We start from the raw sequence: 22,530 nt of genomic DNA, 5'->3' as shown, positions 1-22,530 counted from the left end.
GGTGGCTCTACCATCTTCTTTACAGCGGCTCTGCTGCAAACTTATTTTTTATCTAGGATTTAAAACAATAACTAGATAGTAGTGTCCTAGTGCACCCGAAGAATGAGCATGCCACTTTTAACTGCTTCACGGTTTCCAAAACCTGAAGAGGTTAATAGAAGAACAGACTGAACATGTGCTCAGCAATGTCGTTTTTACATTACGTTAATTACTTCTGACGCTTTTTCAAGTGGGTTCCAGGAGGAAGCCGCCTGAAAGATGTCGTGTGCACATCCGCTAAAGGGGTCTTTAACAAGTGAAATGCATACTCAATTGGGTTGAGATCAGGTGACTGACTTGGCCATTCAAGAATATTCCACTTTGCTTTAATAAACTCCTGGGTTGCTATGTTTTGGGTCATTGTCCATCTGTATTTTGAAACGACAACCAATCAGTTTGGCTGCATTTGGCTGGATCTGAGCACACAGTATGGCTTGAATACCTCAGAATTCATTCGGCTGCTTCTGTCCTGTGTCACATCAAAAAACACTAGTGACCCAGTGCCACTGGCAGCCATGCATGCCCAAGCCATCAAACTGCCTCCGCCGTGTTTTACAGATGATGTGGTATTCTTTGGATCATGAGCTGTACCACGCCTTCGCCATACTTTTCTCTTTCCATCATTCTGGTAGAGGTTGATCTTGGTTTCATCTGTTCAAAGAATGTTTTTCCAGAACTGTGCTGGCTTTTTTTTTAATGTTTTCTAGCAAAGTCCAGTCTAGCCTTTTTATTCTTGATGCTTATGAGTGGCTTGCACCGTGCAGTGAACCCTCTGTATTTACTTTCATGCAGTCTTTTCTTTATGGTAGATTTGGATATTGATACGCCTACCTCCTGGAGAGTGTTGTTCACTTGGTTGGCTGTTGTGAAGGGGTTTCTCTTCACCATGAAGACTATTCTGCGATCATCCACCACTGTTGTCTTCTGTGGGCACCCAGGTCTTTTTGCATTGATGAGTTCACCAGTGCTTTCTTTCTTTCTCAGGATGTACCAAAATGTAGATTTTGCCACTCCTAATGTTGTAGCAATTTCTCGGATGGTTTTTTTTCTGTTTCTGCAGCTTAAGGATGGCTTGTTTCTCCTGCATGGAGAGCTCCTTTGACCGCATGTTTCCTTCACAGCAAAACCTTCCAAATGCAAGCACAACACCTCAAATCAACTCCAGGCCTTTTATCTGCTTAATTGAGAATGACATAACGAAGGGATTGCCCACACCTGTCCTTGAAATAGCCTTGGAGTCAATTGTCTAATTACTTTTGGTCCCTTTAACAACAGGGTGGCACATGTTAAGGAGCTGAAACTCCTAAACCCTTCATCCAATTCTAATGTGGAAACCCTCAAATGAAAGCTGAAAGTCTGAACTTCAACTGCATCTGAATTGTTTTGTTTAAAATTCATTGTGGTAATGTCTAGAACCAAAATTAGATAAATGTTGTCTCTGTCCAAATATATATGGACCTAACTGAATATTAGTTTACTATTGATCACTGCTGTTAACCTTTTACATGCTGCTATCAGTTTCTGACTGCAGCATTTACATGCTGCAATCCATCCCAGACGATAATTTGGGCGCCCATTTGCCACACCCCTCCCCAACATCCTATAATCGGGAAGAGCTGAGGGGTGGTTCTGACAGCTGGCTGGAGACCTCCAACCTCCATGCCTACCGATACAGTGATGCTGGAACTGCAGGGTGGCCATTAAACCTAGGCGAGGAGCTGTACACTTCAAAGTTAAAAATGTCTCTGTTCTTGACATGGTGACGATTTGTAATAAAGTGTAAGGTTTCTTGTTTTTACAAGCGTGTTGCAGTGTTATCCTTTTATGAACTTAATATAACCACTTTTAAATTTTTGATTTTTTTTTTCAGGATTTTCTCAGTCTCACTGTATACTTTGTATTTGGCCTTCATTACACATCTTATTTTCTAAGCGTTCTAATGTCTTCTCTTCGGTTTAGTGTGTTACACATTTCCATGTATGCTCACTACAGTTTAAGATACAAATATGTATAAAATTGTGGTGAAACCAGTAAAGTTTGACAAAACTCCTAGTTGAAGGTTTTTTTTTTTTTTTCTAGATGTCTATAGAATTCTTGTGGTAGAAACTGAGATCTTAGATTGATCCAGATTTCTTTAGCTCTAGCTCATATGTTTTGTAGATGTTCCTTTCGGTAGGATTGAAGGTACCTTCCTCTAGATCAATGTTTCCCAAATCCAGTGCTTATGGACCCCCAACAGATCATGTTTTCAGGATCTCCTTAGTATTGCACAGGTGAGGGAACCTGTGGCAATTTCTTGTGTCTTTGATGATAATTCCATCACCTGTGCAATACTAAGGAAATCCAGAAAACATGATCTGTTGGTTGGGCTGTGAAGTCTGTCATTGGGAACACTGCTATAGAGCTTTGGCTGCCTCATATTTAGAAAGCGCTATTTTCTAATTTGAGTGAACTTGAGTACAGCAGAGCTGCTTCTTGGTCATACATAGGTTGAAAAAAGACCTAGATCCATCAAATTCAAGTTTTTGCTTTTAAACTTTCTATAACCCACTAAGTTGTTTACTGAGCAAATCATCCAGACCTTTTTTAAAAGCAGTTTGCCATTACAACCTCTTGTGGTCGGGCATTCCACAGTCTGACTGATCTAACTGCAAAGAACCATTCCTAATCGCCTTTCTTCCACCCGTAAAGAGTACCTCCTGGTACTTAGTTTGGTTTTTGGAAGGAATAAGTAATGCGCCAGTCCTTTGTATTGACCACACATGTATTTATACATATAAGTGAGATACCCTCTGAGGCGTCTTTTTTCTAAGCTGAACAAGCCCAACTCTTTCTACCTCTCATCATATGAGAGGTCTTCCATCCCTTGTAATAATCTAGCTGCCCATCTTTGAACTGACTCTTACTTCTGATTATCCTTTTCCCCTTCTGTTTTCCTTCAACATCACAGGTGAACTTCATATTTTCCAGATCTTCCCTTATAAAAAAAAAAAAAAAAATATCACAGTGGTCCCTTTTTAGAAGTGTTTCTTATATTATCACCGATGCTGTCATGGATGAATGGAAAAGTGCTACTTACTTACAGATAATTTGACTTTCCAGAACCCTTGACAGCACCCTTCTAACTCCCTCTCTTTGACTAGTTTGTGTGGGGTTTCTACCTTTCCTTTTCTCTTCAGATGTAGCTGAAATATTTAGAATGATAGTGTTTTCTATTTTGGAGTGTATTTGTATGGTTTCCTCTACCTGCCACTACTCTGTAATCCACTGAAGTAGGAAGTGGGTGGACTTTCATTTGCTCTAGACTTCCAGTCCAGCTCTAGGGGCAGCACCCACTCTCACTAGTGCTGTCATAGGTTCTGTAAAATCAAATTACTGGTAAGTTATTACACATTTCAACATAGATTTTTAATAAAATGTGGTCTGATTGTTATCTTCACAGTTATAGCCAAACACAATCTAATCTAATAAGTTATACAGTTCTTGTGTTTAGCACATTGACTATACAGGCACAGTGCAGGTAGAAAAAAAGTGAACCCTTGATCTAAATAACCTCTAACAACTACCATCTCCACCGAACATTTCCCACATCGGCAAATTAGGTTTACATAATGATAATTGTTAAACAATTTTTCCCTGCAAATGTTTAGCTTTACCAATGTGTCTGGTACATTTTGTGCATGTACACTGCCATCTTAATGTCATCTCGAAGGGTCATCATCAGGACTCTGACAAAGTGTTCTAAAGCTTAAGTCTTTTTCGACAATTTTTAACTTTGTGCGCTTTGGATCATTGTCTTGTTGCATGTGTCTCGCCCCACCTCCGGGGTCTGATCTTGGTCAAGGTTTTCAGAAGAGTCTTCACCCCTTGGGTCTTTTCTCTTCTCTCTGGCTTACCTTTTAGATTTTTCTTAACAAGATGCCTTCTAAGCATGGATTGATACTTCCAGGTCTTTAACAAGGCTTCTATAGCCTTTTTCAGCTTTTGTATCGCTAACATATTTTCTGAGGTCTTCTGAAAGTTGTTTGCCTCATTTTGTGATAACTCTGACAGACATGTTCTTCTCAAGAAAGATTGGTTAATCCCCAGGCTGTGTCTGTGTTCAATGGGTAAATACTTAGTCAAACCCATACATTCAGTTTTATCTCCTATATTGCCAATTAGCTGATGGAGAAATCATTAGGACAGAGGTCTACTTAGGCTGTGCTCACACATTGTGGGCTGATTGCATTTTTTGTTTGCCTTGATTGTGATAGAACCGTGATCTGGGAGATTTTGGAAAATTACCTGTGTGTTTTTGCCACAATTGCAGCAAAAGAATACTACACGGACGCAGCATGTGAACCATTTTCTCCAAATTCACTGGATAATTGCTCAGTAAGGTGTGAACAGTACAACTGTGTGTAGTTAGATTGTATCGAAATCACACATTATATAGACAGTCAATCAGACCACATTTTATAAGAAAGTAATCCCAAAGTAGTTGCATTTTTTTTGCTCTACTGTATTCAGTGTCCTTTTTGTCCACATACACTGAAATACTAATTGTTCTGTATAGGTACATACTTCAACTAAATACTTAAAGTAGGGTGACGAGTTCTTTCTACCTTGCACTTCAGATTAAAAGGGCTGCAAATCCCAGAAAAACAGCTGTACGTTTTTAATGTTGAAGTACTACAAAAATGTTTTTGCCTTTTGTGGGCCTTTTTACAGGTTGACATGCTGCTCTTCTATTATTTGACTTATTATCCATGGATATGCTGTTCTCAATTTAGATTTGTTCCTGTGATCAAATTGATTTTGTCAAAAGTAATCATTCTGAATATAGCAAATGCAGCATTTGTTTTACCTTGCATAAGAAATTACTGGTTTGTTGACCAAGAAAGAGGTTGTCTGGGACTAACCTATTGATGACCTTCCCAAGATCTGCAATTTCTTTCAAAGAAGTGAACATACTGCCATGCTTTGCAGCAGCCACTTTACAGTGTTACAGGCCAGTAGTGCACCGCTCCATATATAGTAGTGCTGACATCCAGCCGCTGCAAGTCTGTGTATCAGTGAGTGTCAGCCCCCACCAGTCTCATACTGATGACAAAACCTGTGTGATTGACCTATTTGTCCCAACAACCTCTTTAAATTCTACAGATGTGACCTAAACATTACTTGTAACATATACATCTATTGCTATTTTAATAAGCATAATAGATTTTTTTTTTTTCCTAGGTCAGCTAATCATTTTTTGGCCAACAGTTTCCTACATTAGAAAATGGCAGTTCTATAGATAACCATCTGTATTTAGTGCTGCTACAAAAACGTATTTGATACAAAATTTAAAAAAGTGTTTTTGGTATAAGAAAGACTGATTTAGCCCTTATATATTTTCTTTTATTTAAAGTTCTATTGATAACCTTATTTCTCCTAGTGCAGCTACAAAAAGCTAATTGATATTTTTCCTCTTCCTTGTTTTCTGTCTTTTGGAGGGAAGATATTCCCTTTTTGTAGGGTTTTGTTGCTTATTAGCCCGTATACAAATCCTAATGATCTATCAATAAGCGTAATATAAGCAAGCATGCATGGTTGGGAGGTTCCAGGCACCATGCTCTACTAGTTCCTACTGCTAGATGGACAAACACATGTTGCCATATGTTTCCAGTTCACATCATCTTTTCTTCTATTACAATTGTAAATTTTGAGCAAATGGCAAACCTGTATGGTGTAGGGTTTATTAATATGAACACTAAAATTCAGGTATATCGAACCTCATAAAATCTGCATATTAATATGTTTGTTAATCTAAGTGTGGTTCCTTTTGATTGATCTCTTGTGTAAAATGTATTTGTGCCATCACATGTGTTAGCGGCCATTGGTTGTGCAAGCAGTTTATCACTTAGTGCTGGACTGTGCCTGTACTTGTATCTTGATCCTGTAGAAAGTCCAAGTGCAGCTCAGCAATTTTCGATAAACCATGACCACTAATGGCACCTAAAGCAAATTGCATCAATTAAATGTTATCAAGGAAGTTGTTTTCTGAAAGTAATCATATATATATCTTATTTGTATTGTATAGATGAAAGAGGTCAATTTAACGCTGCTGCCAAGCCACCAGTTACTGCGAACAAATCAGACTTGTCTTCAAAACACAGAGTTGATGGCAAATCCCCTAAACCAGAAGGACGAGTAAGTCGATCTAATGCAGATCAGAAGAAACCTCGAAACAACGAAGGACTCACCGCAAGTGAATCTCTCCTGTTGAAGTCTGATGCCGCAAAATTGCGATCAGACTCTCACAGCCGATCTTTGTCACCCAACCACAATACTCTTCAAATTCTGAAGAACTCTGATGGAAAACCTTCTGGTCTCAGATCAGAATCTCCAGGACCATGCTCACGTTCTACATCACCAAAGCCAAAGACTGTGCCTACAGGAAAGCCTAATATGTCTAGTGCTGGTGCATCACGTTCTGCATCTCCACAAGAGAAAAACCTACCTCAGAAAGCTGTAGGTCCTGCAAAGACCAAACTTGAACCACCGCGTGAACGGTCCAAGTCTGATTCTTACACTCTGGATCCTGACACACTACGGAAAAAGAAAGTACCCTTCACAGAACCATTGAGAGGGCGATCCACTTCACCCAAACCAAAAGTGACACAGAAAGATGGTAAATCAGGGGGTGGCAGTGAAAACAGAGCTCCTTCTCCTCATGTTGTACAAGAGAACCTGCATAGTGAAGTGGTCGAAGTATGCTCTTCTAGTACTTTAAAGACCAACAGCATTATAGACAGTACTTGTGAGGACAATACAGAACTAAAAAGTGTTGATGATGGTGGATCCAAAGTCCATTTCAGTATTGGAAAAGCACCCCTAAAGGAAGAGCAAGATACAAGAGCATCTCCCAAAGTAAGCCGCAAAAGTTCTGGTAGGCATGTTCGACCCAAAAAAGAAAAAACAAACTTTTTGTTTAAAGAACCATCAAGATCTGCTGAACCTGCAAAGGAAGCCATGTCCCCATCCGTGGCTGAATGTGCAAGAGCTGTATTTGCAGCTTTTCTCTGGCATGAAGGCATAGTTCATGATGCGATGGCTTGTTCTTCATTTCTAAAATTTAATCCTGATCTGTCCAAAGATTTTGCACCTATCAGAAGCAGTCTTAGCAGCCAACAGCCTATGGAGGAAAAAGAAGTCAAGTTAAAGAATAGACATTCCATAGAAATATCATCTGCACTTAACATGTTCCATATCTCTCCTCACGGGCCTGACATATCAAAAATGGTCAGTATTAACAAGAACAAAGTATTGTCCATGCTTACAGAACGGACACTTCACGAAAAGTGTGAGGATAGCAAGCATGAGGCTTCGCAGTTTGAAGTATCAAACCACCATTCAGCTAAATCCAGGCCCCCTCTTCCACTAACACTTCAACATCTTGTAGCCTTTTGGGAAGATATCTCTTTAGCCACCATAAAAGCCGCATCCCAGAATATGATCTTCCCAAGCCCTGGCTCATGTGCTGTTTTAAAGAAAAAAGAAGGTGAAAAGGACAGCAAGAAAGCCAAAAAGGAGAAAAAGAAGAAAGACAAGGCGGAATCTAGGCCACGTGGCAATTTGTTTGGTGAAATGGCCCAATTGGCAGTTGGGGGGCCTGAGAAAGACACAATTTGTGAGCTGTGTGGCGAATCACACCCATATCCTGTAACATATCACATGCGCCAGGCACACCCAGGTATGGTTACTACTGTAATGCCTAGCTGTAACTGGTGAAGAATCTGATCACATGTGCTAGAGACACTAGAGCACAGATGTGTATATTTCTGTTTCATTTTATATGAAAAATATAATTATAGTGTAATTTATATTTCTGACAGTTCTCCTCTTTCTAGAGTATTTGGAAGCCTGTGACTAGTAAAACATTGCTGGATTTCTCCTTCAAATACATAGCTTATTCTTTGGTTTCATATAAAAGTGTTAAAGAGAATTTGTCAGCATGTTTCTGCTTTTTAATCTGAGAGCAGAATAATGTAGGAGCAGAGTGATCAATTCACGTGCTTAGCAGCATGCTGTAGTTTCAGTACCATCAGTACTTTATCAGCAGGAGATTATCACTGCTTGAGTAGGTGTAGTGCATCTGTATAACCCAGCCCCCGCCATTGATTGGCAGCTTGCTGACAGTGACGGCTTGCTGTGTACATTGTACAATCAGTGGCGTGGGCAAGATTATACACTGCTCAGCATTCTGACCACTGCTGCATCTACAGTAGATAATATGGGAATTCTATCAACACTACATCATACAGCGATGGAATCAGGGTCTCTACCCCTTCCACACACAGCTCGCAGATTTCATAGCAAAACCCTGTTGAAAATTTCTTGTGGAAAATGTATTTCTGAATTTTGGACATTGGCTAAGCATAGCAAATATGAAACCTAGTATAGATGTAGTTTATAGGCACCTGTTTTATACACTATACTCTGTAAATATGTGCTCATATAGTCTCAATTCTTTCATAAAAATCACACACTTTTAATAGCTTTTTGTATTCTTCTACAAGGCTGTGGACGATACGCTGGAGGTCAGGGATATAACAGCATCGGCCACTTTTGTGGTGGCTGGGCAGGAAACTGTGGTGATGGAGGAGTTGGTGGGAGCACCTGGTACTTAGTGTGTGATCGGTGCCGAGAGAAGTATCTTCGAGAAAAGCAGGCAGCGGTAAGGGAGAAGGTAAAATTTTACTGCATGCCGTTAAAAAGGACACTATTATTATGAACTCGTGTTCAATAAAAGCATTTAATAGCACAAATGTTAGGATGTGATTGTATGTGTAAAGAAGCCCATCTGACCCTTCCAATTCACAGGTGAAACAATCCAGACGGAAGCCAGTGCAGGTGAAGACGCCTCGCGCTTTACCCACCATGGAGGCCCATCAAGTGATAAAAGCCAATGCCCTCTTTCTGCTGTCTTTGAGTAGCGCGGCAGAGCCAAGTATTCTGTGCTACCACCCCTCCAAGCCTTTCCTGTCCCAGCTCCCAAGTGTGAAAGAGGGGATTTCTGAGGATCTGCCTCCCAAAATGCAGTGCCTCTACCTGCAGACACTAGCAAGGTAAATGCGCAGCTCTGCACTGACACTAGAATGTACTGCAATAATGTTGGAGTCGCGCTGTGACTATATCCCGGCACTTAGCTTTCAGGATGCGGATAATTGTTCTATGTGCTTTGGTCCGTGTTACTGTCTACATGAGGGTAAATGCAGCACAGGTCCTGGTGAGACACGGGTTCAGGACTTTTGTATTTTAGAATGGAGCTAATGTGATTGCATTAGATACGTCCGGGCTACATCTAACACCTATATCCAAGTGTAAGAAACGTCAGAGCTGACCAGAAAATGTTGGTTTGGTGCAGGCATACTCCAGTAATGTTGAGTAGTTTTGGCGTGCCATGGTGGCTGTGATTTTTACCTTCGGATTAATAGTAATGTAGGGTGATCTATAGGTGTATAGCATGCCATTGTATGACGGCTTGCAGGTAGTGGCACCGTGATGTTCTACTCTGCTCGTACTGTATGAGTCGTGTTTGTCAGGACAAATACACAAAATGTAGCATTTTTGTGTGTGCCTTCGGACTATGGCTTAAATAAAACAATTGCATTTGTGCACTTTTGCATCTTGCAGACATCACCATGAGAACTTTGGGGGCTATCAGGATGACAATCTCTTCCAGGATGAAATGAGATATCTCCGATCTACTTCAGTACCCGCACCTTACATATCCGTAACTCCTGATGCTTGCCCCAATGTTTTTGAGGAACCAGAGAACAACATGAAGTCAATGCCTCCTAGGTATGCTTAAAGTATAGGATCGCAATACCTTTTAACAGCACTCCATAAAGCGACGCTCAAACTTTACAAGACTTCAGTCTTTTCAGAAGAAAACATTTGTGATGTTCCAAGAGCTGGGCACCCAGTGATTGCCCTAGATCTGCAACACAAATCTGTAAATTCAATAACCTTAATTTGATCTAATAAAGATTTTTACATTTTCAGCCTTGAAACAAGCCCAATTACTGATACGGACTCTGCTAAACGTACAGTCTTCCAAAGATCCTACTCTGTCGTGGCCTCTGAATATGATAAGCAGCATTCTGTCCTGCAGCCACGGGTGAAGGCTATTCCCAGACGGAGGGTCAACAGTGGTGATGCTGGTAAAATGTCATTTCTTCTGACTTTCTTCATAGAAACATAATGAAATAAGTATAATATTCACAGTATTGTAGCTACAGGAATAGCTCACAATGAATTAGATTCTGTTCATTCTACCTTTCTTGCTCATGTTCTTAACTTGGCCGAGGCTGAGATCCCACGCTGTGACTCCTCATGCAGCCAATGGTCACACTCACCTACAACCACAGGTGAGCGCTTGCTCCAAGCTCATGCATTTATTTTCCTTTGTAGACGGCTGTGTCAGCCGCTTACTAATTGTTCTCCTTCAATAGAAGTCTTCAAACACAGGCTGGACAGACATCTGTCTGAGATGGTTTAGTGAATCCTGCATTGATCAGGAGGGGGTTGAACATGATGACCCTGGAGGTCGCTTCCAACTCTACCATTCTATGATTCCGTGAAATGTAGCCTAAAGCTAAATCTGATGGATCCCAGTGACTTGTAACATCTAGTGCAAGTGTATTATTTACTAGCTGAAGAGCCCGGCGCTGCCCAGGCATAGTAACTAACTGTGGTTAGTTATTACAAATTATAATTATCCTCCATCCCATAGTCCCGTGCCCATATACCCATCATACATATCCACCATCCCATAGGCCCATGCCCCTATACCCATCACACATCCTCCATCCCATAGTCCCATGCCCATATACCCATCACACATCCTCCATCCCATGCCCATATACCCATCATACATATTCTCCATCCCATAGTCCCATGCCTATATACCCATCATACATATTCACCATCCCATAGTCGAGTGCCCATATACCCATCACACATCCTTCATCTCATAGTCCCATGCCCATATACCCATCATACATATCCTCCATCCCATAGTCCCATGCCCATATACCCATCACACATCCTCCATCCCATAGTCCCATGCCCATATACCCATCATACATATTCTCCATCCCATAGTCCCGTGCCCATATACCCATCATACATATCCTCCATCCCATAGTCCCGTGCCCATATACCCGTCATACATATCCTCCATCCCATAGTCCAGTGCCCATATACCCATCACACATCCTCCATCCCATAGTCAACCATTATGACTTCATAATGAGCGGCGGGGCTTGCAACCTATGATGACATCAGCGTTGCCATGGCAACCATTATGACGACATAATGAGGGGCGGGGCTTGATGCACACTTTTTCCCCAGTATGTAGATAGGGGCAAAATTGTTTGGTGAATTGGAATGCGCGGGGTTAAAATTTCGCCTCACAACATAGCTTAGGACACTCTCGGGGTCCAGACTTTTGACTGTGCCAAATTTTATGGCTGTAGCTGCGACGGTGCAAGATGCCAATCCCGGACATGGTGCAAGATGCCAATCCCGGACACACACACACACACACACACACACACACACACACACACACACACACACACACACACAAGCTTTATATTAGGTTTTTTTGTTTCTTGTATTTATTTTAGTTTAGTCAAATTGTTTGTGATAATTAAGATAGAAATGTAAACACTATATCATGGGCCCTCTGTGCTGATTTTGCCATAGAAGTTGGATCTTCATTGCTGAGACATCCATCGCCAGAGCTATCCCGCTTGATCTCTGCCCACAGTTCACTTTCAAAAGGGGAGAGAAATTTCCAGTGGCCAGTCTTGGCTTTTGTTATCCAGCATCATGATCTAGAAGGACTTGAAATTGCTATGAAACAGGCACTAAGAAAATCGGCCTGCCGAGTTTTTGCTATGGAGGTAAGTGATGATAACCTGATAGACTTGTGCCAGGGCGGACTGTCCATTTTGTTCCCGTTAGAATTCAGAAGTGTAGTGCTAGAAATACTTGTTTTTTCACATGTATGCAATAAATCCATATATAATTTGTCTTGTGATGTTGTTCTGATGGATATATGTGGTCAGTCTCATAAAATAAACTTTTGCTCCTGTCCAGGCTTTCAATTGGCTCCTTTGCAATGTAATCCAGACAACATCCCTTCATGACATATTATGGCACTTTGTGGCATCTCTCACTCCTGCTCCTATGGAGCCAGAGGAAGAAGAGGATGAGGAGAATAAGGCAAATAAAGAAAATGCAGAGCAGGTTTGTGCTGACGGTATCACATTTCTTATTCCATACTTGTTTTTCTTGTAAATATTAAGGTAAGGACTCAGCAAACAATATCTTTCAAAAATGGGAATAATTACGCCAAAGTATCGTTATTACCTGGGAGCCCCTCCAACCCCCAGAACGGAGCTCTGCAGAGGTGAATGACGCACACGAACGCTCCATTCATTGCTTGTGACTGCCAGAAGTAGAGGAGCGCTGTACTCTATCGCTGGCAGTCCCATAGGATCCTATTTCACTTAGCGACGCACCAGAGATCCCGACAACGATACGACCTGGTAAGGATCGCTGGTGCGTCACTAAATGGTCGCTAGTAAGCTGCCAAACAGGCAGATCTCTTCAGCGACGCAGCAACGATCCAGTGATCCGTATAACGACCTCGCCGGTCGTTGGTACCTTGTCACACAGCTGCTTCTCTGACGATTCCAGCCTGCTTCCATAAGTTCGGCATCGCCAACGAGGTCGCTCGGCGGCGTCAAAAACAGCGATGCGCGCTGGCCAGCGGGACAAAGACGAATAAGAAAAATGGCCCAGGACATTCGAGCACGATCAGCGATATCCAGCGGGGGGGCCGGATGCCGCTGCGTGTCACATGCAGCGAGATCACTGGCGAAGTCGCTGTTGAGTCACACAATCGGTGACGCTTCAGCGATCTTGCTATGTGAGAAGGGGCCTATAGAGTGGAGCAGCAGTGCACACCCTTAACCTTCACTCCATTCAGATGCGGCTCCCTGCAGAGCTTTACAACTTGGTAGAAAACTCTGAACATTGTCAACATTGAAGTATGTACTATTCTCTCTGAATATTCTGTAGAGCAATATGGAAATCACATTCTCTGCTGTAAAAGCTGTCATGTCTGACATTAGTCCACACATTTCAGAATTACTGCAGCTCTTACCTGCAGATTTGTGAAGATAAAATCCACAAGGGATTACAATACCAGGCAAGTGGATGGAATCTTACAAATCCACAGAAGTTGGCATGGGGTGTGGCATGTCAATTTCTATTAGATTTTCACCACCAAATTCAACTATTTCATTATAGGAGGTACATTCTATTGGGAATAAGCAGTATAATTTGCGTGGAAATCATGCAGATTTTATGTAGATTTGCATGAAATCTGATTGTCTTTGTAGGATGTGAGGAATTTGTTCAATAGGCAAAGTTTTGATCTGAATTTGACTGTTTTTACTACTATTCTAAATCAGTCATTCTCTATATTCAAGGAAAAAGATACAAGGGTGTGTGAACACCCGCTTTCTGACATAGTGATTGCTGGAGAAGCAGCTCACCCATTGCCTGACACATTTCACCGTCTTCTTCAAACCATCTCGGATTTAATGATGTCTCTTCCTGGTGGAAGCTCTCTGCAGCAGATGGCACTAAGGTAAGTAATGAAAAACCTGGGTGTCTGCCTTGTCTCCTGGTGAGAAGTCCCTTGTATTCAGACCTAATCCACCTAGTTCCTCCTTACTCTTCCAAACCTGTTCAATCTCTTTGCGACTGATTTTCTTTCTTAAGTACAGCTTTGGTCTGCTTCGAGCCTCACGCACAAAGGCTGATGCACCTAGTCACATGCCTAACATCTCCTCCGCTCACTCCTCCTCACTACAGTTGTGAAGCTAATATGGGGGCTCCAGGGAGCGAATCTTCTTCAAATGTTGTGGATTAATTTTGTATTTTTTTCTAATTGCTTGGTCATTCTATTTTTACTTTAAGATTTTTTTTTTCTTTTGTTTTTTTCCCCATTTTACTTTTGCAGCAAATAAAATCATTCCCCATAAAATTTCCATGTTGCGTATATGGTATAGTAAATTGAATCCACATTTTATTTCAGATGCTGGAGTCTTAAGTTCAAGCAGTCTGATCACCAGTTTCTTCACCAGAGCAATGTATTTCACCACATTAACAATATTCTTTCCAAGTCTGATGATGGCGATAGTGAGGAGAGCTTCAACATCAGTGTGCAATCTGGCTTCGAAGCAATGAACCAGGTACTTTTCATAAAGTTTTAACCTAGTTTTGTGTTGGGTTCTGTGATGCATCGTTTTTATCTCTAGAAATGCCACATAATGTTATCACTAGTGATGAGCTAACGCGCTCAGATAAGGTTTTATATGACATGCACTGGTGATAAGCGTGTCTACGGCGTGCTCAAAAATGTTTCAGCCCCCACTGCTGCATATCTCATGGCTGTTTGGCAGCTGTAGCACGTGTGGGGTTTGACTATCTCTTAGGCAATCTCTGCATGTTTTGCAGCTGTCAAACAGGCGCGAGTCATGCTGCCGAGGGCACTAGAACATATTATTCGAGCACTCCGAAGCCACTCTGTAATCACCTGAGCATGCCTCCGGTAACACCTTATCCGAGCACGTTCGCTCATCAATAGTTGTCACCATTGATTACTGTTGATTATTTATTTGCACAATCCTTAAAATCACTTAATATTTTGCAGCATAACTGTAATGCAACTTAACAGAATTTTTTTTATCTTTCCTCCAGGAACTTTGCTTAGTTACTGGCCTTAAAGACATGACTAGCATTGTGGACATTAAGACTTCTAGCAGACCAGCCATGATTGGAAGCTTGACAGACGGATCTACTGAAACTTTTTGGGAATCAGGAGATGAAGATAAAAATAAAACCAAGAGCATCACAATAAATTGTATCAAAGGCATAAATGCACGCTATGTGTCAGTGCATGTAGACAACTCTCGTGACCTTGGGGTATTTATTATCCGTCTATGTTTTTATTTTGTATTTTTAAGACCAGATCCGCCTTGCTAACAATTTGCAGTGTAGTCAGAAAGTATAAACCTTTGACCCTTAAAAAAAATAATTCATCACAAAGTTTTTGCTACACCATCTGGGAGCAACATGATGTAGGGACAAAGACTGGATTCAAACGATAAAAAAAAAAAAGGATCCTTGACACAATTTTTGAATAATAGCAAACTTTATTGAACAAATAGTTTCCATAAAATCAATTAAAATAGAGGATGGATGTCATTGCAAAAGACAAATAATTTAAAAACTGGCAAGACTGTGCCCAGGGCTGTAGCACTTCAATGAAGTATATAAAGCAATTGAGTATCAAGGGAACACTTTATGCTTAGACTTGGCCTTTAAACAATGAAAACAGATTGTACTGAATGATGTTAAGATGTGCTCCTAAAGTATTGAATATAATGAGGTAGACACTTTAGGGCTATTATCTCTTATAAAGTGCTTACTCGAAAGAGAGAGCTCAATTCATACTGACGGAAGTGCGTACTCCTCCATGACAGGTATGTAAAATACAATAATATGACAAGGAGGCACATGGTATACATTGAAATTCTACCTACATGAATAATGCCCAGATTAGGCATATAAGAACAACAGGCAATAAATAGTTTATGAATTCCCTAACACAGTGCTGAGTGCAAGACAGGTAGATGCTTTCACGGCTGTAATGTTCTGAAAAGTGATTAGTGGAAATCAATTAAATCTCCTATGGAAAGCAGCCACCTCAGTTCATAGCAGCATTGCACTGTACTGGATGGGAAATGAGGTAAAGTGACACGGGAAAAATCATATAAAAAAAGATGTATTGCCTATGCCCAGAAAACATCAGAAGACCCCTCAACACACGTTTTGTCACAACTTCCTCAGAAGGGGTGCATAAGGGAACAGAGAATTGGGGTGTGTTATTCATGGAGGGTACAGACCAATCAATTGATTACTTGCTATGGGACGGTCATCTGGAGCACTCGTGCCAAAAGCTGCCGTGTACCCTGATGTCCCTGCGTCCAGTTATGCACCCAACCGCCCCAAACAATTTATCACTTGCTAAGTTCCTTGCTGTAGTTTTGATATATTCCCTGTTTTATCTGCTGAAGAGCTAGCAGCTCTCTGATTGCTCAGCTCGGTCTAACCCTGCCCACACCACTGATTGGTAGCTTTCTGTATACACTGTGCATATGCAGAAAGCTGCCAATCAGTGGTGTCTTTGGGGTGATACAGCACAGCATGGCAGCAAGGTTACTAGTCCTGTCATGATCTCCTGCTGATAAAACTGTGTTTACTCTGTCGCCTCCTTGGGGGACAAAGAACCATGGGTGTTATGCTGCTGTCCGCTAGGAGGCGACACTATGCATAATCTGAAAAAGATTAGTTATGGCTCCTCCTCTGCAGTATACACCCCTGGATGGCGTCAGCCTTCTCCAGTTTTTGCAAGGAGGCACACCTAAAGGATTTTTCTTTTTTCCGTTTTTTTCTTCGGATGACAGATGAGGTAAAGTGGGTCTCCTCAGTGAGACTCCCGGCATGGCTCCTTCCTCGGCCCACTATTATGGGGTGCCCAGTTGAAGTTGAGATGGCAGTTCCCCATGTCGCTCCTTCCCCAGTCCTGCGGGTGCTGGTTCAAAGTTGAGACCCCCCTCCTTCCCCAATTCCTTTTGGTCTTGGGTTGAGGTGGAGGCGAGGAAGAAGCCCCCTGACGGTGACAGCAGCACCCTCCCTAATCCCCATCTGGGGCTATTAGGTTGAGACGCCGCAGGTCGGGTCTGTCCATGGCAACCTACGCAGCATCCAGGGACCCCAGCCAGCTGCGGGCTCCTGTCGGGGCCGGGGGGAGTGCAGGCAGGCATAGCACATGCAGACACAGGGCTCTATGCGCCCCAGTGTCCGCGGCAGCATTATTCTACAGCGCCACTGGGGAACCCATCACAGGGCCCCGCTTGAGGTTGTGGCCCCACCGCTGGCTTGCCTTTCAATCCGGGGCGTCCGGTAAAAATCCCCCCCCCCCCCCCCCCCCCGGACTACCGCGCCGGCCTGGAGCCCTTCCTGGGCATAGAAATCTAAAGCTAGGCCGAAGCCGCGGCCTTAAATCTAATTTAGGCTTCGGCTGAGGTCGCCGCCTCCTCTCCGGCCCGCCCCCCCGATGACAAATATGACACTCCATAGTGTCATAGAAGGGGCGGATCGAGGCAGAAAGGGTGCGTTTTTTCACATTTCTGCTCGCTCTTTCTCAGCTCTCCGCCCCCTTCTCCCTCCTCCTCTCCTCGGCAGCCATCTTCGCTGCAGCAGACGCTGTCCCATACAGCAGCAGCAATGCCAGCAGTCTCCGGGGGGCACAGGACTGTGAACTGTCAGCGCTGGACCTAGGGGAACACTGGTGGGGTAGGATCACAGCCGGGTTCTCTTTACTCGGCTGTGAATCCATATTACCTACAAGGTTTTCCTATAGCTCCCCTGCGTAGTCACCCCTGTACAGTCCTCTGCTAGCCAGCCTCTGTGCACTATGCCGGGCTCAAGGAAAAGAACCAGGCAGGACTGTTTTTATGCTTTCTGCACAGCCTGCAAAGTCACTCTCCCCAGTGGCAGCACGTACCCGCACTGCAAGGATTGTATCCAAAATACTGGGTCAGAGCCCCAGGAAGCCCCTATCATTGCTTCAGCGGCCACTACCACGCCGGAATGGGATAGCCAGATTTCGCAGTCTATGTCACAGTCCATAGATAACCTGACCTCCACATTACTCCAGGCTCTGCAGGGTCATGTCTCGCCTATGAGTGTTACCCAGCAAAGGGACAGCTCCACCCAGGGACAGGCCGTTTCTGGCTCTCCCAGACGTAAGCGGACCCACACGTTGCGTTCCTCTGCGTCATCCCATAGCACACGGTCATCCCCCTCCAGGGAGAGACACCGTGGTCCCTGGTCGCCTAGACCGTCCCCTTCTAAAGACAGACAACGCAGATCTCCGCAAGAATACCTCCGCCCCAGCTCACCCACCAGGGAACACCTGAGCCATACACAGGATTCGGAAGGCATCTGTGACAAAGAGACAGAGAGGTCTCTGGTCCCTTGTCCCCCTAGCAACACAGCGCTAGTTGAGGACATAATCTCTTCCATCCATCGGGAGCTGAACATTTCCGATCCAACCCCGGAAGTCCCAGAACACAAGATTTGCTTTGAAGGTGTTCTGAAACCACCTAAGGTTTTCACTAACCACCCGGAATTTCAAACGATCCTTACCAAGCAGTTTTCGCAGCCTGATAAAAAATTCACCAATCGTAAATATTTAAAAGCTAGGTACCCCTTCCCACAAAAGGACACCAAACAGTGGACAAATCCACCCGAAGTGGACCCCCCAGTCTCTAGACTAGCAGCACAGACCCTCCTCTCACTGCCAGATAGCTCAACCCTCAGGGTCGCAGCAGACCGACAGGTAGAACGTATGGCTCGCTCAGTGTTCGAAGCGGCAGGGGCCTTCCTGGCCCCCCCCCGTTCGCTTCAGTTTGGGCGGCCAGGGCCATTCTGGCTTGAGCCAAAACATTGCAAGATGGCCTTCAAACTTCAAATCCTCAGCTGTCGGACCATGCGGTTCAAATAGTAGTAGTAGCAGATTACATGCTTCATGCAGCCCTTGCAAGAGGTGCAGCGGGGATAGCAGCAAACGCCATCACAGTTCGGCGTATCCTCTGGCTGCGGGAATGGAAAGCGGATGCGGCCTCAAAGAAATCCCTCACGCATCTCCCGTACTGCAGTGGACGGCTTTTCGGTGAAAAGTTGGACACGATATCCAACGCCACTGGGGGTAAGAGTACCTCTCTCCCTCAAACCCAAACGCACGTTTAAACGGCGTGACCAAACACGATTCCGATCCTTTCGGAATTCTTCGGGCTGGTCAGTCTCGCGCCCAGCACAAAATCGTAACCGCTCTCCACGCAAGGACAACCCACGGGCGGCGCAGTGGCCGGACAGGACCTGGCAGTCGAAAGCAGGCCAGGCGAAGCCCAAAGGAGGAAAACCTCAGAATTTCGCTTCATCATGACTCACGAACTCCGGAAGACACCCCACCAGTAGGCGGACGACTTCTACTCTTTTTCAGCAAGTCTGGCTGCCTATTACAGAAGACAGGTGGGTCAGGGAAATAGTGTCTTCCGGATACAAGATAAGAGTTCACTTCCAGTCCACCGGAGCGGTTCTTCCTCTCTGTTCCACCAAAACCGGCAGACAAGGCTCGTGCATCTCACCAGGCGGTCTCCTCTCTCCTTCAAGCAGGAGTCGTAGTACCGGTTCCCACGACCGAACGCTTCCAAGGGTTCTACTCCAATCTATTCGTAGTCCCCAAGAGAGGAGGCAGCGTCCGGCCCATACTAGAACTAAAACAGCTCAACAAATATGTACGGGTCCACCATTTTCGCATGGAGTCCCTTCGGTCCATGATTGCGTCCATGGAGCAGGGAGAATATCTCGCCTCCTTAGACATACAAGACGCATACCTGCATATACCAATTGCTCCCGCCCATCAAAGATTTCTCAGGTTCGCGATCAACCAGGACCACTACCAGTTCGTGGCTCTCCCGTTCGGACTCGCCACGGCTCCCAGGACGTTTACCAAAATCATGGCAGCCACCATGGACGTTCTACACTCCAGAGGCATTGTAGTCGTTCCATACCTGGACGACCTTCTCATCAAGGCTTCCACCTTCAAGGACTGCGAAGTCAGCGTCTCAATCACAATCGACACTGAGTCGACTGGGCTGGTTAGTCAACTTACAAAAGTCATCGACTACCCCGAGTCAGTCCCTGACCTTCCTAGGGATGCTATTCGACACCTCCAGGGGTCTGGTGCTCCTTCCCAGGGACAAGGCACTGGCTCTCCATCTGGGAGTTCGCATACTCCTCCGCAATCCTCCCCGATCTTTCCGGTTTTCCATGAATCCTCGGCAGGATGGTAGCAGCGATGGAGGCGATACCATTTACCCAGTTTCACCTCAGGCCTCTTCAACTAGCCATCCTCAAGTCTTGGGACAGGAATCCCTTCTCCTTCGACAGGGAGTTCCAGCTGACATCGTCGACCAGGAGGTCCCTACACTGGTGGCTCAAGCCAACTTCGCTTGCAAGGGGAAAATCCTCTCTCTCAGGTCAATGGAAGGTTCTGACTACCGATGCAAGCCTGACAGGTTGGGGTGCGGTGCACCTACATCACAGGGCACAAGGCAAGTGGTCACCAGTGGAAGCTACCTTGCCCATCAATATCCTGGAAATTCGGGCCATCTTCCTGGCACTGAGAGCCTTTCATTACTTGCTGGCAGCCTCTCATATCAGGATACAGTCGGACAATGCCACGGTGGTGGCATATGTGAATCACCAAGGCGGGACCCGCAGTACCCAAGCAATGAGAGAAGTGGCACATATCCTCCACTGGGCGGAAGACACGAGGTCGGTACTCTCGGCGGTCCACATTCCGGGTGTGGACAACTGGGAAGCCGACTTCCTCAGCAGACAAGGAATTGACTCGGGGGAGTGGTCTCTCCATCCCGAAATTTTTCACCAGATCTGCCATCGCTGGGGGACCCTGGACGTGGACCTAATGGCATCCCATCTCAATGCCAAGGTCTCCAATTTCTTGGCCAGGACACACGACCCGCGGTCGCTAGGAGCGGATGCCTGGTTCAGGACTGGACCCAGTTCCAGCTTCTGTACATTTTTCCACCCCTCCCCCTGATCTCCAGAGTAGTGAGGAAGATCAAACAAGAGGGAGTGCCAACCATCCTGATCGCGCCGGACTGGCCCAGACGTACATGGTACGTCGACATCGTACAACTTACAGCAGACGCCCCCTGGCATCTCCCCGACCGTCACGACCTTCTGTCACAAGGTCCGTTCTACCATCAGAACTCAGGGGCTCTCAATTTGACGGTGTGGCCCTTGAAACCTGGGTTTTAACCCAGGCAGGGCTCTCACCGGATGTCATTACGACCATGATCAGGGCAAGGAAGCCAGCCTCCGCCAAGATTTATTACCGTACCTGGAAAGCTTTTTTTTTTACCTGGTGCGAATCTCGCGGACAGGTCCCACTCCCTTATTCCCTCCCAAAGGTACTTGGGTTTCTTCAATCGGGCCTGGACGCCAGGCTATCCCTAGGCTCGCTTAAGAGCCAGGTGTCAGCGCTCTGTGCTCTTTCAGAGGTGCATAACTAACAAGCTGCAAGTAAGGACCTTTCTCCAGGGAGTTTCCCGATTGGTTCCCTCCTACAGACGTCCACTGGAAACGTGGGACCTCAACTTGGTCCTGACAGCATTGCAGGCACCACCTTTCAAACCCCTTAAGGAAGTCCGACTCCGCATTCTGTCACAGAAAGTGTTTTTTCTGGTGGAAATCACCTCGCTTCGCAGGGTGTCTGAATTGTCAGCACTCTCCTGCAGACGGCCCTTCCTAGCCTTTCACCAGGATAAGGTGGTTCTCCGTACAGTCCCATCCTTCCTTCCGAAGGTTGTGTCCAACTTCCACCTCAATGAGGAAATTTCATTGCCATCCCTTTGCCCGGTTCCGGTTCATAGAGTGGAGAAGGCTCTGCATACGCTTGACCTCGTCAGGGCATTGCGTACATACGTGTCTAGGACTGCAGCCTTCCGGAAGTCTGATTCCCTTTTCCTTCTTCCGGAAGGCGTTCGAAAGGGTCTGCCGGCTTCCAAAGCCACCCTTGCCAGGTGGATCAAGTCCACCATACAAGAGGCTTACCACCTTAACAATTCTCTTCCGGCCGGTATCACGGCACACACTACGCGAGCAGTAGGGGCTTCCTGGGCCATTCGGCACCAGGCTTCGGCACAACAAGTGTGTAAGGCGGCCACTTGGACTAGCCCACAGACGTTTACGAAACACTACAGTGTTCATACCCAGTCCTCAGCGGATGCGAGCCTAGGTAGACGGGTTCTGCAGGTGGCAGTGCCCCAAGTTTAGGGACCTGCTATCACAATATTTGTCCATTGCTTCCCACCCAGGGACTGCTTTGGGACGTCCCATGGTTCTGTGTCCCCCAATGAGGCGACAGAGTAATGGAGATTTTTGTGTACTCACCGTAAAATATTTCTCTTAGCCTCTAATTGGGGGACTCCGCTCCAACCCTGTTGCCCTTACGGGCCGTTGTTTACGGTTGAGTTCTCATATTGTTCTTTGAGCTCGTACATAGTTGCCTTCTTACAGGCATGGTTATGTCGTTTTCTGTTACGTTCCTCCTAATGCTTTTGCACAAAACTGGAGAAGGCTGATGCCGTCCCGGGGTGTATACTGCAGAGGAGGAGCCATAGTTAATCTTTTTCAGATTATGCATAGTGTCGCCTCCTAGTGGACAGCAGCATAACACCCATGGTTCTGTGTCCCCCAATTAGAGGCTAAGAGAGATTT

At 44.9% G+C, this 22,530-nt stretch overlaps 1 protein-coding gene across 13 annotated transcripts in view; it reads left to right on the top strand.

Annotated features, from left to right (window-relative positions):
• Positions 1-22,530, top strand: part of MYCBP2 (MYC binding protein 2) — a 439,899-nt gene that overhangs the window by 380,719 nt on the left and 36,650 nt on the right. For 12 of the 13 annotated variants that reach the window (XM_073580415.1, XM_073580420.1, XM_073580409.1 and 9 more), the window contains 10 exons: positions 6,107-7,759; positions 8,586-8,755; positions 8,890-9,134; positions 9,703-9,870; positions 10,075-10,232; positions 11,782-11,981; positions 12,178-12,327; positions 13,578-13,738; positions 14,189-14,345; positions 14,854-15,078. In XM_073580415.1, coding sequence (XP_073436516.1) covers positions 6,107-7,759; positions 8,586-8,755; positions 8,890-9,134; positions 9,703-9,870; positions 10,075-10,232; positions 11,782-11,981; positions 12,178-12,327; positions 13,578-13,738; positions 14,189-14,345; positions 14,854-15,078 — 3,287 coding nt within the window. The remainder of the gene's footprint in view (positions 1-6,106; positions 7,760-8,585; positions 8,756-8,889; positions 9,135-9,702; positions 9,871-10,074; positions 10,233-11,781; positions 11,982-12,177; positions 12,328-13,577; positions 13,739-14,188; positions 14,346-14,853; positions 15,079-22,530) is intronic. The other variant, XM_073580410.1, reaches the window with a different exon arrangement.

This window comes from Dendrobates tinctorius, unplaced genomic scaffold (assembly GCF_039654945.1).
Source record: "Dendrobates tinctorius isolate UK_male_01 unplaced genomic scaffold, ASM3965494v1 ptg000064l, whole genome shotgun sequence".
NCBI classification, from domain to species: domain Eukaryota; kingdom Metazoa; phylum Chordata; class Amphibia; order Anura; family Dendrobatidae; genus Dendrobates; species Dendrobates tinctorius.
The sequence above is the reverse complement of the archived record's forward strand: the minus strand, read 5'-3'. Positions and strand labels throughout refer to the sequence as shown.